Here is a 17418-nt window from a genome sequence, read left to right on the forward strand (position 1 = left end):
GTGTGCCCTTACAAAACTCTGGTCTTCGTTCGAGTGCAATTTTGATAATGTTTTTTGTCGTATTAAGTCAAGATTTTAAAAATTGTAGGGTTGAATAAGAACTAAGCTCCACTGCTGTTAGTAAGAGAAAGCAAAACAACAGGATAAAAACGACTTAAAGCGTAAGTGCTGAAGAAATTCAAACTGTCATCTCAGTATCTCACAGCGTTCCTTTTATCCCTCTGTTTTTTTAAAAATTTATTTCGAACATTTATTTATTATTTTTGAGAGACAGAAGGAGAGTGCAAGCAGGAAAGGGGCAGAGAGAGAGGGAGATACAGAATAGGAAGCAGACTCCAGCCTCCGAGCTGTCAGCACAGAGCCCAATGTGGGGCTCGAACCCACAAACTGTAAGATCATGACCTGAGCCAAAGTCAGACGCATAACCAATTGTGCCACCCAGTTGCCCCTTATCCCCTCTGTTTCTATGTTAGGGCTGAAATATCTAGAAACACCCTAGATTGTGTAGCCTAAAAGGCAGTGACACTGGAGAGAGAGTTGCAAGCACAGTGGAGGCACATATTTTTAAATATGTGATTCCCCCTCCCCCCCAAATGGTTTTTAATAACTTCTTTGGGTGGTAGAACCCAAAGCACAATATTAGCACAACTTAACAAGTAAATGGAGAGATTTCCTAGCCCACAAACTGAATGGACTGAACCTACCCACACACCGGACAATCCAGGGGAATCAACATTGTTCATGGTAGGACCTCTGTGATTTACGGTCATTCCTACAATACTTTGTTCTTTGTCCTCTGGCTCTTAAAGTTAGTTAGCTTTATTAGTTTTATGATATGCAGCTTTCGGGGTAGATGCTTACAAATTTCTCCATTTATACCTGGGTACATATGCTTGAATTTTATCTGTTTCAGTGATTTCAAGTTATGTAAATCACAGTAAATCACAGTTCATATTTTGTATCTTTCTTCAGTGATTTACAATATCTCCAGGGTGATGGATATTCCATGGTTGCAGAGCAGGTCTGAAATGCATCAGGGAGCCTGTAAGTGACATTTCTGTCATAGTATATATTTTAGAAACAGTCTTAACTAGATTGTGCCAATAACTTAACCCTGAAAGAAATTAGGTTAAAAGAACATTTGTAAATAGTTAAACTCTGCTTGTTACCAACAGTGACATTTTAGTAACAACCTGTTAAATGAATTTGCAGTAAGATGGGGAAAGATAGAGACATCAATATATGTGTATTCTTTTGTTATTTATGACCTTTTTAAAGCTGTAAACAAAAGGACATTTGTTTCGTCTTCCTCCCTTAGCCAGGACACAAATTATAAAAAGAAATGTATAAGGAAGTGTTAATAAATCAGGTAAATACTAAAATTTCATAATTCTTCTCTTTTCAGTACAAAGAAATTTAAAGTTTTTCATTAAGCATGGACTTGAACACTGGACAAAGTATAGCACTGTTTTAGTTTTGAGTACCTGTAAAAAATCCTTTCCTGTATAAATCACTTGGATGAATAGAACTACATAAGCGTATACTTTGCAAAGAAACAGGCTTTAATTGTATAGACTGTCACTTTGAGAGATAATGAGAAAGGGAAAAGGAAAGAGAGGAACTCTGTTTTCAGAATCTGTATATATATATTTACTACAAAGAAGTTATTATTTAAGCATGAAGTTTACTGGTGATTTATTATTAACTTCCCTACAGATCTATCCAAATCTTTATCAATATATTTGGAATGCTGAGTTATAAAAACTTTCAGTTAGTATATTGTTCTAAACTTGAAAGGAGTTAATTCACACCAGCACTGAATGGCCAGTTAGGTAGATATTTAGAAGGATTTTGACAGGGATATGTTTCTTGTATTTCCTCCGCCCCCCAACCTTGATTTCATGCTCAAGTGTGATGATTTATTTCTCCAGGGAAGTCTGCCATCCAGTATAGAAAAGGTCAATATGGTAGTATTTCATAGCTTTTCTTTTATCTGTACAGCCTTGCCGCCCTCTGTCTATGACTCATGCATCTACTGGTGTTCACTGATAGCAGAACATTTTGATTAGCTGCACAGGTTACCTGGTTACTGTTCTCAATCTGTCCACGTGTGTGTTTGCTGATATATGTGAAATGTGGAGGTCTGAGCCAGTGTTGGAGCATAATCCTATCTAGGTCAGGAAATGCCTGGCTTCCCAGATACTTCTCAGAGCAATAGGGCATGGACTAAATCTCTTATTTCCTTCCTGTCCTTTATTCCATAACACCTATGGCCCAAGTGGATGTTTGATATTCACTAATCTGGGACAGTTCATATTGTTAATAAATTGTTTAGTGACCAAATTTTATGTTAAAACATCTGTCCATCATTATGGGGTAATTGATCCTGTTAGTAAAACAAATTGTCATAAATAATTCATTACATATGTGTGTGTGTGTGTGTGTGTGTGTGTGTAGATTACATATATATTTCAAATTCTTTTTCTGTTTACTGACATCTTGGGCAGGTTACTTGGTCTCAGCTCACCTCAGTTTGCTTATTTGTAAAATGGGGATAATAATAGTGCCAACTACATAGGGTTATTGTGAATATTTAAAAGTTAATGAATGTAAAACATTTAGTGCATGTCTTGCATATCTTATCTAAGTGGTATATAAGCACTTACTATTGTTATTAATATTATTTGTAGTAATAGTAAGTCATGTGAAGACTTTTTTTTTTAATCTCTGAAGGATAAAACTTCAGCATTAGTGAAGAATAGGAGAGTGGGAGAGAGAAAAACACAGAGGTTCAAACTAAAGGAGCTTACCCATTAAAAAAAGGAAAGCTAGTCAGTGGGATACAGTATTCTTTGGGCATACTTATATTCATGTAGAGATGAAAGTTTGGCTCATTCTTGATGTGTCTACGTATTATGTACACCCAAACACACTTTAGGCTGTTAAAAAATGCCTTTATATTTCCTTTCGAGGCTTTTTAAAACATTTCTGGGACTGTGTGTGTGTGTGTGTGTGTGTGTGTGTGTGTGTGTTGTAATTCTAATTATGTAGTTAAAAATTGTCTTTCTATACCTTATTAATAATTGTTTCCTTTCTACCTTCTTTTGTTAACCCTTTAATCCCATTTTCCTTAAAGCATTTGTCTAATTACAGAAATTTATTTTACTATGTTGAAGTTAACAATATTACAAATGCTGGGTTGTGCAAATTTAGCTGGAATTCATATTTTGGTGTTTGCATTCTTCTTTGGTCATTAAACCAAGAACGTGCAACAATCATTTGCAATTTGAAAAGAACATGTATTTTAAACCAGCTAATTATGGGAGTTCCATCACTGCAAATCAGTTACTCTGTTTCAAAATACTTTTTTGAGTAGCTTATATTAGAGAGGAAAATTAATTTTATATGTGTTCTAGATACTAACAAGAACAAATCAATTGGCAAAATACAGCCTACTAGAAAAGTGGATAAAAAATAGAAAAAATAAGAATAGATAGTTCCTAGAAGAAATAGTATATATGATCACAAACAAAAAACTCTTCAGTCTTAGTACTAGCCAAAAAATGAAAAGAAAAACATCATTTTTAACCTGTCAAATTGGAAAAAAAATGTTTGTAAAATTAACCTTTTAGGTCATTTTTTTTCTTTGTGATATTTTTTCTTCAGCAAATCTTTTTTAAAAAATTTACCATGGACACAAGACTTAACATTACAGTCATATGTAGGATTATTGGAGATATCTGGCTTTTTAAAATGTTGCTTTTAACCTAGTTCATGATGGTTTACTGGAAAGTCTTGTGTTTGGCAACAGAGCTGCTGTATATGTATATATATGTATGAAGTGTATGTGTAAGCACTTCACACCTGTTTGAAGGGCTCTTTCCCTGGCAAATAGTCAGAGGGAATGGGTGGGTGGTTACAGGAAGAATATCTTAGCTGCTGGGCACAATAAATTTTTTATTGTTCAGAGTTTGTTGATAGCGTTTCTAGATTACAGTGCTCCTCTCTAACAGGAAGTAAATCACAAAAAGTGAAAGTCTGTTTTTCTGTGGCAGTGGCTTTTATGGAGAAATAATTGTTAATTTTGAAAGACTACTTGGGTAGCTCAGGTTGGCTTGGGCTCAGGTTATGATCTCGCGGTCCGTGAGTTCAAGCCCCACATGAGGCTCTGAGCTGACATCTCAGAGCTGAGAGCCTGCCCAAGATCCTGTATCTCTCTCTCTTTTTCTCTCTCTGCCCCTCCCCAGCTTGTATTCTCTCTCAAAAATAAATAAATAAATGTTTAAAAAAAATAAAAGACTATGGGAATTGGGAATTATTTATGTTTTAAATATTGATAATATCCTCGTTTCCTGTCTACCACTGTTAGTTTTCACTCCACTGATAATTGTTGGCTGTATTCTTGTTCTTCACTTGGAAGTGCATTAGTGTATTTTACTTGGTTCTCAACTGTAGACATTAGTCCATTCTCTTCTTTTTAGATTTTTTTGTGACACACACACACACACACACACACACACACACACACACACACACGTGTGAGTGGGGGAGGGGCAGAGAGAGAGAGAGAGAGAGAGAGAGAGAGAGAGAATCCCAAGCCGACTCCACGCTGTCAGCACAGAGCTGGAAGCAGGGTTCAATCTCACAACCATGAGGTCATTACCTGAGCTGAAATCAAGAGTTGGATGCTTAACTGACTGAGTCACCCAGGTGCCCCTACATTTTTTTGCAGTAGTTTTTAGTGAAAAATTCTGAGGCCTGGGAGTTGAAGACTGTTTTTTTTTCTTTCTTTCTATTTTTTGCGTGTAGATTTTGCTGCTTCCGTACTGTGTGACTCTACATTAAACATTTAACTGTTTTGAATCTCAATTTCCTGACCTGTAAAATGAGAGAGTTGGATTAATTAATCCCTATGGTCTTTTGAATTCTGTGAGTTTGACAAAGATTTTACGCAGTGATTTGTGTTACAAACATGAGCCAAGTAAAAATACTTTTCAAGTATATTCTGCTTCTGCATTCTTCATATTATGTGGCTAATCTTCCCATTGGAAGTTTTCATTCTAATTCTAAACTGCATCTTCCATTAATCATTGAGCTGTTTGCATTTCTTTTATGGGGAGGTACAGATTATTTTGATATTGTAATTGCTATTAGCTGAAAAGATGCTTATTTTAGTGTAATTAGAATTTGTAGAATTAAAGAACATAAAGGGCAGCATAAATTGGTGTTCTCTCTCCTTCCAGAAGGGATATTCTATTTCCTAATGCTTGAGATGGTCTAAACAAAGAAGTTCATGTGTTAGTGGCATGAATTCTTTAGCCCAATACTACTTATTCTGTTCAAAGAAGCTGCCAATTGGTTCTTAGGCAGAAACTCACAGTATAATTTAGCATGCAGTTCAGAGGAACCGCTTCTCAAATTGCATACAAGAAAGTGTCCTTTTCATTTGTTCTTCTGTACTATAAGTGCATCCATGTTTGAAGAGAAAAGAGAAATGCTAGTCTCCTCTGTAGGAAGGTAGACTGCCTGGCACATACGTGCTTGGGTGTGGGCTAGATTAGAGGATCAGTCGGTGCTTAATATAGCCTTCGGTGGCCATTGGGAGAAGGGGTTAGCTTTCTTTACTTCCTTCAGCTTTTTATAGTTGTGAAATTTTAGGGAATTTTAATGCTACAGTCAAAATAGGATTGAATTAGAGGCGCCGGGGTGGCTCAGCTGGTTAAGCATCTGACTTTGGCTCATCCAACTTTGGAATCCTGCGTTGGGCTCTGTGCTGACAGCTCAGAGCCTGGAGCCTGCTTCGGATTCTGTGTCTCCATCTTTCTGCCCTTCCCCCCACTCATGTTCTGTCTGTCTCTCTGTCTCTCACAAAAATAAACATTAAAAAAAATTTAAAAACAAGATAGGATTGGGTTAATTTTTGCAATTACTCTTTATTTTTATGGGTGTTTATCTAAAATATTTCTGAATACTCCATGAAAGGTAAAAAACCAGAGATACCCAAGTATAGGGACTATAGGCATCAGGCACACCTAAATCTGGCACTTTTGGTCCTTGGTCATTGGCCCCGCCTCCTTGGCTCTAGAGCCCCAAACAGTAAATACATCCACAGCCAATCCAAGTCCATCTTCAAACAACATTATACTGTTTCCTGTGTGGAGCATATACCCAAACAAAACCTGAGAAATCTCAGGTGCTGTGTATGGTCTCCTTCCTCTGAGCTCTGGAATGTTCTAAAATTAGTTTACTTAATCAAACTAGAAGCACTGATTAATCCATAAAGCACTGTGTAATGGAAAATGACTAAATTAATTTGATTTAAAAGTAAACCCATTATGGTCTTTCATTATTTTGTTAGGTTTTGACATGTTTTCGTAGATCCCAGGTGTAGGAGGGTGAGGAAGAAGGTTGTTTTCTAGGTCAAAATTACAGGAGATTTGGATTCTAGTCCTGGCTTTGCCTCTGTAGTGTGATATTAGGCAAAATGGCTATCTTCACATGCTTCACTTACCTAAGATGTAGTGGCTCTTGCTTTCCAGGCTGAGTTCTTGCAAGAATAAGATAGAAATGTTTTTGTGTCTTGAAAATGTTATAGCCATGGTGATTACTCAGATCTGTATAGCATTTAATACAAAATGGAAACCCTTAATTACCTTAATTTGTGCAAAATTAAGTGTAAAAGAGTCACAAATGGGACATTGTCTCTCCAATTAAAAAGTTTTCTATAACAAGGATTGAACCCAGGCTGGAATTTGTACCAAATTAATTGTGTTCATAGCAAGTGAGTTGGAAATTTAGTTCATTTAGTTCCTTGTTTTCTGGGGGATTAAGAATCAGAATTTTTAATGTTGGTCATAGGTTCTCAGTTGCCATGACATTTCAGTCATTAGTCTGATTGAAGCCTTCTCCAACAACCCTGTTCTTCTAGAGGAGGCAGAAAAAATGATCTTGTTGGCTTGGCTGACGCCTGCCTGTTTAGATACTGTGTCTCCCTGTGGAGTCCCCTCAGGGTCCTGGGAAGAGGACAAGGGGAGGCCAGCTGGGCTGCCTAGGCCAGAGACCAAGAGCCTTTGCTCTGCTCCATTTCCCACTCATTGTGCAGCCCAGGCCCTATCACTTGAGAGACCTGGCAAGGAAGTCAGGAGGAAGTGAGTGCCCTGCTGGTTCAGAATGTTCCAGTGTGGTTGGAAAGTTTGAGAAGGGCCCTGGGTGAGAAGAACAAGACCTTATTGACAGGGTTCAGGCCCGATCAGGTCTGTTTCACATCAGCTTTCTGAATAATCACAGCCCTCCCAGCCCCCATGGATCTCTAGCACTTTCACCTCTGCCTTTTTTTTTTTTTTTTTTTTTTTTTGAAACATTGTATGTAGCCATGGTAGAACACAAAGCGTTTTAAATTTTTATTCCAAAGAGGAATTATGAAAGGTGAAAAGTATAGTGTTGCCTGCTTCCAAATGACAACACTAACACCAGCACCAAAACAAAACTTCATATTTTGTAGGGCTTTCCAGACTACTGTAAAATTATTCCTCTTATTGTAAATGCTTTTTCTATTAAGCTGTTTTCTCATTGATTGATTTGTAACATTACTCATTATTCTTACATTTCTGTTGGTCTGTTCTAGTCTGAATTGTTCAGCCCTCTTATCTGATTTAGTTTGCATGTTGGGTATTTAAAAACTGTGTAATTGTGTGTAAATCATAAGATTGAGAGGAAAAGGAATATGTTAAACAATTTCTCTTCTCTACATAAGTCTATAAAACAGAATATTTATGTCGAGTCAGAAGAAAATCTGCTGGTGGTTTTAATGAACCACAAAATGTGTCCCTTGTATACCTTGCCTTGTCATCCTGCCTGAATTTATGTGTGACTCTGCATTAATGTAGTAAACACTCTTTTGGCAGTCCTGTCATTTTCAGGACCCATAGGGTGTCTCCAATTCCAGCTTTAAGCCAACTAATGACAATAATAAGACTTGCTTCACTTTTCTTTTTCCTGGAATGTCTGGTAGGAACTTTTGAAGCTCAGAGGGATATTGTAAACTTTTTCAAAGTGAAGAAACCAAATATCCCCAGCTACTTTTGAGTACACAAATATCCAGTAGTTGGAGCCTCCCATTTTTATGTTTAAGTCTGGATAGGATGGAGGGGACCTACCCAGGCTGAAAGCAGGTGGGCAGTTAACAGGTTTTACTGCAAAATGTCTATCCAACTCATATTTTGAGCAAGGCTGGTAGCTTTTTTATAGTACCTCTAGAACAGTGATTTCTCACCTTTTGGTCTCTTAATAGTTTTATTAGAAGACTCTCATACTCCCTTTCCCTAAACCTGGCACATGAAATATTTTAGTTTAAATGACACTCTCCCTTATCTAGAAATTTTTACAAGAGTTCTTAAAAGCCAGTCGAGAATCTCTGTGTTTAGTCAGATACCTTCATCTTAATGTAGGGATTAACTGCATGATTTAAGATGCATTCTTTCTGGGGCGCCTGGGTGGCGCAGTCGGTTAAGCGTCCGACTTCAGCCAGGTCACGATCTCGCGGTCCGTGAGTTCGAGCCCGTGAGTTCGAGCCCCGCGTCAGGCTCTGGGCTGATGGCTCGGAGCCTGGAGCCTGTTTCCGATTCTGTGTCTCCCTCTCTCTCTGCCCCTCCCCCGTTCATGCTCTGTCTCTCTCTGTCCCAAAAATAAATAAAAAACGTTGAAAAAAAAAATTAAAAAAAAAAAAATGCATTCTTTCTATTTTGTAAAAAATAAACATCCTTCTTTTATTTAAAGTTTATGTGTGTGTGTATGCATACATATTCAGTGATAATAACACAAATCTGATTGTGTTTATCCCCCTCCCCCAAAAGTCTTTTGTTGCTGAACTTTCCAGAACCCCTGAGTTAGAAGCCAACTCCCACCAGTGCCTAGAAAGCCTTCTCCCACGAAAGTACTCATCTTCCTCCTTTCCACTATGGTGTCTTTTTTCAGTAACATTAACACTCTAGTGCTCCCTGCCTCCTCCTCACACTCACCCTGCCTTCTCCCCAAGTCCCCACAGCTCTCATCTAATTCTTCCCCAGTGATTCCTTTTTTACAACCACCCAGAATTAGTCTGATTCCTGTATGTTCCTGTAGTACATAGGAACATGTACTACATGTACAAAGGACTTCTGCTTTGCTACATATACTTTGCATAGTAAAGTGGAAAAACCTAAACCCAAATCCATGTGAATCTTAAGTGTCATGTTCTCTCTGTTGCCCCATATTATCTCCCCAGATTTTGTTTCTTACTCCATGAATAGGACAATAATAACATTTTACTGTGCTGCTTTGGTGCTCAAATGAAATAATGCCTATGAAAATGCTCAATGATTAGTAGAAAGTTGATCATTATTCTGTTTTTACCATCATTATCTGTATTATTTTTATTTTGGTTGCCATGATCCTTAATTTAAGTTCATATAGCCTCTTCAGTGCTTTTCTCAAAACTCTCAGTTTTGGCTACCTTCTCTCCTCGCCATGATGAATCTGACAGTTGTCAATTTTCCTTCCCTTCCCAGGATGGTTCATACTTGGCTGAGTTCCTGCTGGAGAAAGGCTACGAGGTGAGTGACTCAGTGAGCAAGCACAGGCTGGTGGAATCACTTGGACGCAGTGGCCTCCTGCTTCCTCTGCCGTAGTCCTCCTGTGTGTGTTTTCCACTGAAACTCTGATAACAAGTCAAAATCAGGGGAAGAATGTGCCGCTTGGCTTGTAACCATGCCAGCTCATTGTGCTATTTATCTGTTGGTGAGCACTGGTGGCTTCCCCCTGTTCCTTAGTGTTTAACTGCTTTGCACGCTTCCCACATTCTTAGATAAAACAGCAACCTGTGTAAGCTAAAAGCTATAACATTATTAGGGTTAATTTATGATGTAATGTGTTACATAAAAAAAGGTCTCGAAGTGAAGTCACTTAATTCGGAAATTGCACAGAGCAATAAAAACTAAGCTGATCTTTGGCAAGCTTGAATGAAACATTTACACTCAGAGGTTTTTGCTTTCTAATAGGCAGCCATATATTTTATGGAGGCTGAAACTTCTGGGTTTGCTGGCGTCATCATCATTGTCGTCATCTTTTTCTCCTCTTTTGTCCTCTCCTTCAACACTGACTGCTTTCCTTAAAGGAAACCGGAATTTTACATATTGAATTTGATATAACCCCATGTATATATCTTACCTTTTTAAAGAACAATTCTCAGATATATACATCTATGTAAATTCATGTTACACAGAGAAGAAAAACCTATACAGTGACCCATATGCTCTGGGCTGATCTGGGAGTATTTATGTTAATAAATTTGGATTCTCTGGATTATTCTAATTGTAGGTGTACTGTTTTAAAAAATGTGCATGGTGGGCAGATGGAAAAACAACAGCAAGGAATTTGGCATCTAAATGCCAACAGGATTTGCTGAAAAGGAAACTAACTTTCTTACTATAACTCATAATCTTTTCTGAGAGCCTTGACTTTTAGACTTTAAGAAGTAATAGCAGATATGTTTAGCACCTTCTATTTCCTTACCTAGCCAGCTAGTTTTATATTTTGCAAAAATATCAAAATGAGACAACTATAATTATGAAAGTGTACATGTGCACTTATGTTCATATGCAAAGATTTCCTATAATAATTGAGTGATAAATACATATTCTTTAAAGCAGAGAATTTTAGAGTAGATCATATGTAATATAGAAGAGTTAGTTTTAGATAAAGACTGGTATTTATTTAGACTACATTAACTTAGTGCTTTGGTAAGTCTAAAAGGGAAGGATTAGCAGAGAGACTTACTCTGTTTCAGGTGCTGGCACTGGCTGAGAGGTGTTTGGTAGCTAGAGAGGAGTTAGTGATTTGGCTGTGTATCAAGTGAACGAAGAGAAGGAAATTTGTGAGTAATAGTTGATGGGGTTCAGGATGTGCTACCTCAAAATATGGCACCTCAGCATATTGAATATTTTAAGCTGAAGCAGTTTGAGAAAATAGTGGAAGTTGGAGAAAATAGAAGGAGTTTGAGAAAACTATAGAAGTTCTTCCTGTTAATCTTTTTTGGTTTAATATGGAGGAGGAAAAAATTTTTCCTCAACTCTCTTAGGGTCCCTGTCTGGGTCTGAAAATTAAACTGAGAAGCATGCAAATTTATTTAATGTAAGTTTTACATGACATGGAAACCTTCATAAAGAAATGAAGATCCAAAGAAACTGTTAAGGCTAGGTATGTTTATGTTAGGTTCGATGGAGAGTGGATGGTTGTGGAGAAATATGACAGGTCAGGCAGTATGATGTGAATATAATAAATAGGGGAAAACTTAACAAGATTTGTTTATTTGAATTCTTCTTGGCATCCCCTTGTCTTCAGAGACAAGGATGCTTCTTTTCTCCAGTTATAGGGTGGATACCTCTCACTAGAGGGTGTCATGACTGTTTCAGGGGAGAAGAGCAGGGGGAAGGTTAGAGTGACTTTCCTGCTTCTACTGTTTTCTCACATTCCTTCAGCTTAAAATATTCCATACACCAAGATGCCATATTTTGGGGTAGCGTGTCCTGAACCCCATCATGGTCATTGCAGTTTTGAACAGTGAGGTGATATGTCAGACAGAAAGCTTAAGCTGTGTGGTGTTGAAATTTACTTCCAAGGTGGACATGGAAATTTACTTCCAAGGTGGACTAAGACATGGGTGAGGATGGTGGCAACAAGTTATATCCACAGCTAGCCCAGAGGAAAATGGAGCAGGCATGGCAGCATGAGGTGGAGTTGTCACTGTGAAAATGTGGTGGACTAGCGATAGGGCCTAGGGTTAATCTGGATATGGTAGATGGTGAACGGTCTCAGCATGATGCTGCTGTTAGTATTACTAGAAATGGCTGGAAAGAAGACCCGCAGAGGGACATGCGAACCTCCATTTAGGTGGCTCGTTAAGGAACTAGCAGACTTGAGAAGATGTTCCTAAATGGTTGACAGACATAGAAATAAATATAATGAGAACCTAGGACTGCCAGGTGAGCTACAAATGTTTTTGTTACATTGACATTTGAAATTATAAGAGCATATTTGATTATGATAAATGCAACAGAAGGTCCACTTGGCAAATCACAGTTAATGAGAGGAATGAATCATTGAAACAATGATTGACCAGAGAAGGGAGATTTAGGAGTGAGATCCATAAATTGATAGAGGGAGATACTACAGACAGTACAGGTAGAAGGTATAGAGCTACAAAGCATAATCAGAAATGATTCCTCTTCATAGTCCAGGGGAAATACGACTTTTGTAGGAACAGGGGAATGAAAGGGTGTTTATCCATATTGTATTCAATTTTAATAGGCTGCTGTCTTCAATTTTAAGACATGGGTATAATTGTAGGATAAGCTATTAAGGGAAGTCTAATAGTGGCACAGACTTCATCTTTTTGTGTTTAGGTTGAAGTAAATATGAGGGTCATTTTTCAAAGGGGCTGCATTGGAAGTTTTCCTGAGTTATCAGCCAGCAGCCCCTGGTTGCTCAAGACCATGAGCAAAATAATAGGGCTAGTAAATTGCATGCACTAGGATAAGAGGAGACACTTGTCTGTATCTGATTCCAGAGGGTCAACATCAGCAATTTGGATGAGCACAGACTTCTAACACAGCAGGTTCTCAACCTGTAGTATGCATCAGAACCACCCAGAGTCCCCATTAAGATGGGTCTGGGAATCAGCCTTTCTAACAAGCCCCGAGGTGTGACTGATGCTGCTCTCCTGGATCTTATGGTTTGAGAACAAGTACAACTAAAGGTTCAAATGAGATCATTTAATCACATGGTGAAGATGAACAGAATTTCTTAAGGTACCTTAATTTGTGGGGCTTTGCTTCTCTGAGCTATCATATTATTTTGAATTTATGCTTTGTATAAGGACTATCACTAGGATCAGAAATAACTGGAAACAATATGCTTTGGGGTAGCAGAGTATAACCCAGGAACAAATAAGCAATGGGAAAAAGAGCTATAGATTCTGTGAATAGGCTTGATAATGAGGCTGAGTTCTTCCTAGAGCAGAAAGGGGCAAACTTTAATTGGCTAGTAATGGCGAAGTCAGCCTTTCATTATGAAGAGGGGGAGGCATGGACTCTACAGAGAAGCAGTAGTCAACTGGAGCAGAGCAACCGGTTGAAGAACAGAGACAGGTTGGTGAGGTAATGATGATGGAGCCACGTAGGTAAAACCAAATCCTATCTATAGAATTAGCACAGCACAGTTACATATATTCCTTTACTTTTCTTTAGTCAAAAAAAAAAAAAAAAAAAAAAAAAAACAGAGTATAAAAGGATTGGCTAACTTTATTTTTTTTTAACGTTTATTTATTTTTGAGACAGAGACAGAGCATGAACAGGGGAGGGGCAGAGAGAGAGGGAGACACAGAATCCGAAACAGGCTCCAGGCTCTGAGCTGTCAGCACAGAGCCCGACGCGGAGCTCGAACTCACAGACTGCGAGATCATGACCTGAGCCGAAGTTGGCCGCTTAACTGACTGAGCCACCCAGGCGCCCCAGGATTGGCTAACTTTAAAGCAAAAATAGACATTTGCATATGACTTGAAAAGGAATATCATATATTAATAGACTGATTAGTTATTGTTAATTACCTTCTGTGACCTCACATATTAGATTCCTGAAGCAGTGGGCCCTGGCCTTCTAATGTGGCCACTGAAATCCATGCATTTGATCATGCTCTGAATGATATAACATAAGAAAATAAAGGATTGCTTTATTCCTGGTTCAGTTCTCAATGAGAAGAGACTCTATTTAAAGTTTTAAACTTATAGTTTTTAATGTTGCTTTTTTCTTGAATTTTGCTTAACATTAAACATTAAAGAGAATGAATCACACACTTGCTTATTATTTATAGAATATAGGTGCCATATCATGATGAGGGAAATTCAGAATTGTCAGGTTTTATAGAAATTCACCCTTTAAAACCTCAGATATTTAATTCTACAGTTGTTAAAGTACAAAGGATAATTCTCCCTTATAGTCTGTCAGCCAGCTCAGAGCCAGGAAGGTGAACAAGGAGGTCCAGCTTACAGTGGTGAGGAAGCCCTTAGGCTTGAACACTGAACAGCCTGTTTCCTACTCCTCCTTTGCCATTGGCAGCTCTGTGGCCTTGGGCAAGTCACTGGACCTCTCTAAGACTTAGGGTTTTGTTTTGTTTTGTTTTGTTTTGTTTTAGGTAAATGGGGATAATAAATGCATCTATTTCCTAAGGTTGTCTTGAAGATTTAGGTGAGACAAAAAGATGGAAAACAGTCCAGAGAAGCTCTGTGGGATCTATGGGGCTTTAGTTGATATAAGAGTAACAAGGTGACACAGTGCTTGATGCTGACAAGCCAGGGGATAGAGATTTTATAGAAGGCTCCTTAGTCTAGTTCATTAATTAGCATTAGTGAAAGGTAGGCCTGTTAACATTTCCTAGGATCCTATCCCTGTATTCCTTCTTGCCATGAGGGGAAAAGGAGCATTGACAAAAGTGAAACTAATTCTTATGAAAGTTTCAAGTGCCTTTCTGTAATCACTGTTAGCAGATAAGCTAGCAACATACTTCTGTACCTATTTTGTACCCCAAAACACAGAAAAACCAGAAAAACAAAAGTCAAAGTTATATATTTAAAGAGCTAAAATATATCTGGGAGTAAATGAAAAATTTATGTTAAATAACATGGTAACAACTACAGTACAACATATCGAAATTTAAAATAAGGAATAGGTGAATTGTGGGTTTTCCTTCTAGGAAAGGAATTATAACCTGGGAGTATCAGGAAAACAGAAAGAAAATAGCATATAAGGATTGTCCAGTTGTTATCTGGGAGATCATTTGTTACAACATGGAGTTCCTATGTATGCAATCATGATCGGTGAGAATCTGTAAAATAATTTTTCTGGGTGAAAAGAGGCAAAAGTTTTTATGGATTTCATTTTGAAACATACTGAATGTTGGTAGAATGAACCATGTGTATACTTTAACTTTACCACGTATATTAGCTGTGTGATCTCAGGCATTGTCCTCTCAGGCACTGTATTATAATCCTAATAATATTAGGAAGATTAAGTGATTTAATGTCTATAAAGAACAGTGTCTGGCATAGGGGTCATTGCCATGTACATATTAGCTATTGATGTTACCTATATTATCTATGCTTTTCAAAAGGCAAGTATATTAAACATACCTGGGAAAGCATCCTTCCTTGGCTCCAAGAGAAATCTAGACACTGAAGAATTTGAAATCTAGTGGTTATAATTTTTCTGTTTTCTTGATCAAAATAACAAACATCCTGAAGGATTTGAAATCCAGTAGCAACAATTTTCTGTTTTTGTGATTGTAATAAATAAAGAAATGAGCAAGCATTTCTCTGTTATATTGCCTTATCTGAGTCTAGGTTTTGAAGTAAAATTAACTTTGTTCTGACATTGAGAGAACTCGAAATTTTCTTTTTCATCGTTTAGTTAAATGGAACATAAAATTTATTTGTCAAAATACTCATTTCTGTTTAAGACATCGGTTTTTCAGAATTATATTTTGTTTTTGAACTACTATAACATAATAGTGATTTTGATTAAGTTTATATGGAGTCATTTTCAGCTCATTTATCTTTTCAGTTTGGTTTCCTAACTCCTCAGCTCCTTTCCCCCCAAAATCCTTATAAAAACAAACAACAACCATACATACATCCCTTCTGTAAAGAGAAAGCTGCTAATCTCAAATTCTTAACTAGATTATCCAGTTTGCACACATTTTGGCTTGTCTTAAAGTTTGTATTTCACCTGTCTCTGAAGCAGACAGACTCAGCTTTCATTAGTTCTTAGAATAATACTTGCTGTCATGGATTAAGCATTTGGCAGGTCTTTCTTTCCCTGTATACACATACCAAAAGTTGGGAGTAGGGGAAATTAAAACACATTGTGTGTGTGTGTGTGTGTGTGTGTTATAAAAAAACTTAGTGCTTAATGCTTTTGGTTATAAGTGTGACAGAAAGTCCTATGTTATTCATTTGCTGTGACTTTGTGTAGTTGTCTGATTTCGTACTGAATCCAGCAGTATCATTTGATATTTTTATCAGAGCCTTTAAAGCTTATATGCATTGTGTATGTATAAGGAGTTGCTCTTTGTTTTGGGCTGTTGGAATATGTGACTTACCCAGAATCCAGCGATCAAGAGAAAAAATAGACTAAATCATATTTTTATTATTACTTCATTATGAAAATTCAGTTGTCTTTAGAACATAGAAATTCCTTTATATCCAATGAAATAAAGCTCTACTTACATCTGAGAAATCTATGTTTCAGAAATAACTTGGTGGTCAATACCAATTTTGTTATGTATAAGTATCTATGTGAACTTGATTTTTATTAAACAAAAATTATTTGCTGAAATTGTTTGTTAAAATTGTTTGTAGAACAGTTCAACTTTACAATTAAGCTACAACCTGAAAAATTGGACCATGAAGTACAATAATTCTAAGCTTGATGTGTTATTCTCTACTTTCAAATTAAGAAATGGATATGTGTACCCAAATCTCAATTTAGTGTTTCCTAGATTTTATTGTTTTTTTATTAAATTTTTTTTAATGATTATTTATTTTTGAGAGAGACAGAGTGCAAGTGGGGGAGGGGCACAGAGAGAAGGAGACACAGAATATGAAGCAGGCTCCAGGCTCCTAGCTATCATCACAGAGCCTGACGCAGGGCTCAAACTCATGAACCTGAACCAAATCATGACCTGAACCAAAGTTGGATGCTTAGCTGACTGAGCCACCCAGGTGCCCCTACTGTTTTCCTCCTGAGATGTCAATGAAGTTTGAGATATTCCCTTCTTAAAATATTTTCCTTTTTACCAAATTTTCTTGGGTTTAGTTCTTTTGGAAAATAGTGTGGATGAGTGCTTTTCTCTTTGGCTAAAGCAACTAACCAACAGAATTATTAATTGTGGGTGTGTTGTATCCTTTGAAGAAGTTAATTTCTCATGTATGCTGTATAAAATGACGGTGACATTTCTTTCTATTTGAAAGAAAGTCTTATGTGCTTATAATTCCACTCCCCGCCCCCCCCTCCCCAATTTGGAATATTTGAGTCATGCCAAGGATTAATTTGGTTTGAAACAGACAGAAAACGATTGAGTGAAAATATAGAAGTGTATTCAGCTGCAAATGAGACTACTCAACTTCAGAAGGAACACTTCTAAAATAGGTGAAGGATTAAAACTGCCACCAGTAGAACTGGAACTTGGGCAGCTGGTGACATAAGCTCATATTAGCATTGGCAACACAAAGGGAGCAATCTTGACACCAGAAGGAAGTGAGACCAAGTCTTGAACAATTTCTCTTATGTATCAGACACAAATAGTCTTTTCTTCAGTATCAGACAGGTATGC

At 37.4% G+C, this 17418-nt stretch overlaps 1 protein-coding gene across 3 annotated transcripts in view; it reads left to right on the forward strand.

Annotated features, from left to right (window-relative positions):
- GMDS (GDP-mannose 4,6-dehydratase) overlaps positions 1-17418 on the forward strand; it is a 623719-nt gene that overhangs the window by 136702 nt on the left and 469599 nt on the right. For all 3 annotated transcript variants that reach the window (XM_042938088.1, XM_042938090.1, XM_042938089.1), the window contains one exon: positions 9546-9590. In XM_042938088.1, coding sequence (XP_042794022.1) covers positions 9546-9590 — 45 coding nt within the window. The remainder of the gene's footprint in view (positions 1-9545; positions 9591-17418) is intronic.

This window comes from Panthera leo, chromosome B2 (assembly GCF_018350215.1).
Source record: "Panthera leo isolate Ple1 chromosome B2, P.leo_Ple1_pat1.1, whole genome shotgun sequence".
Taxonomy (NCBI): Eukaryota; Metazoa; Chordata; class Mammalia; order Carnivora; family Felidae; genus Panthera; species Panthera leo.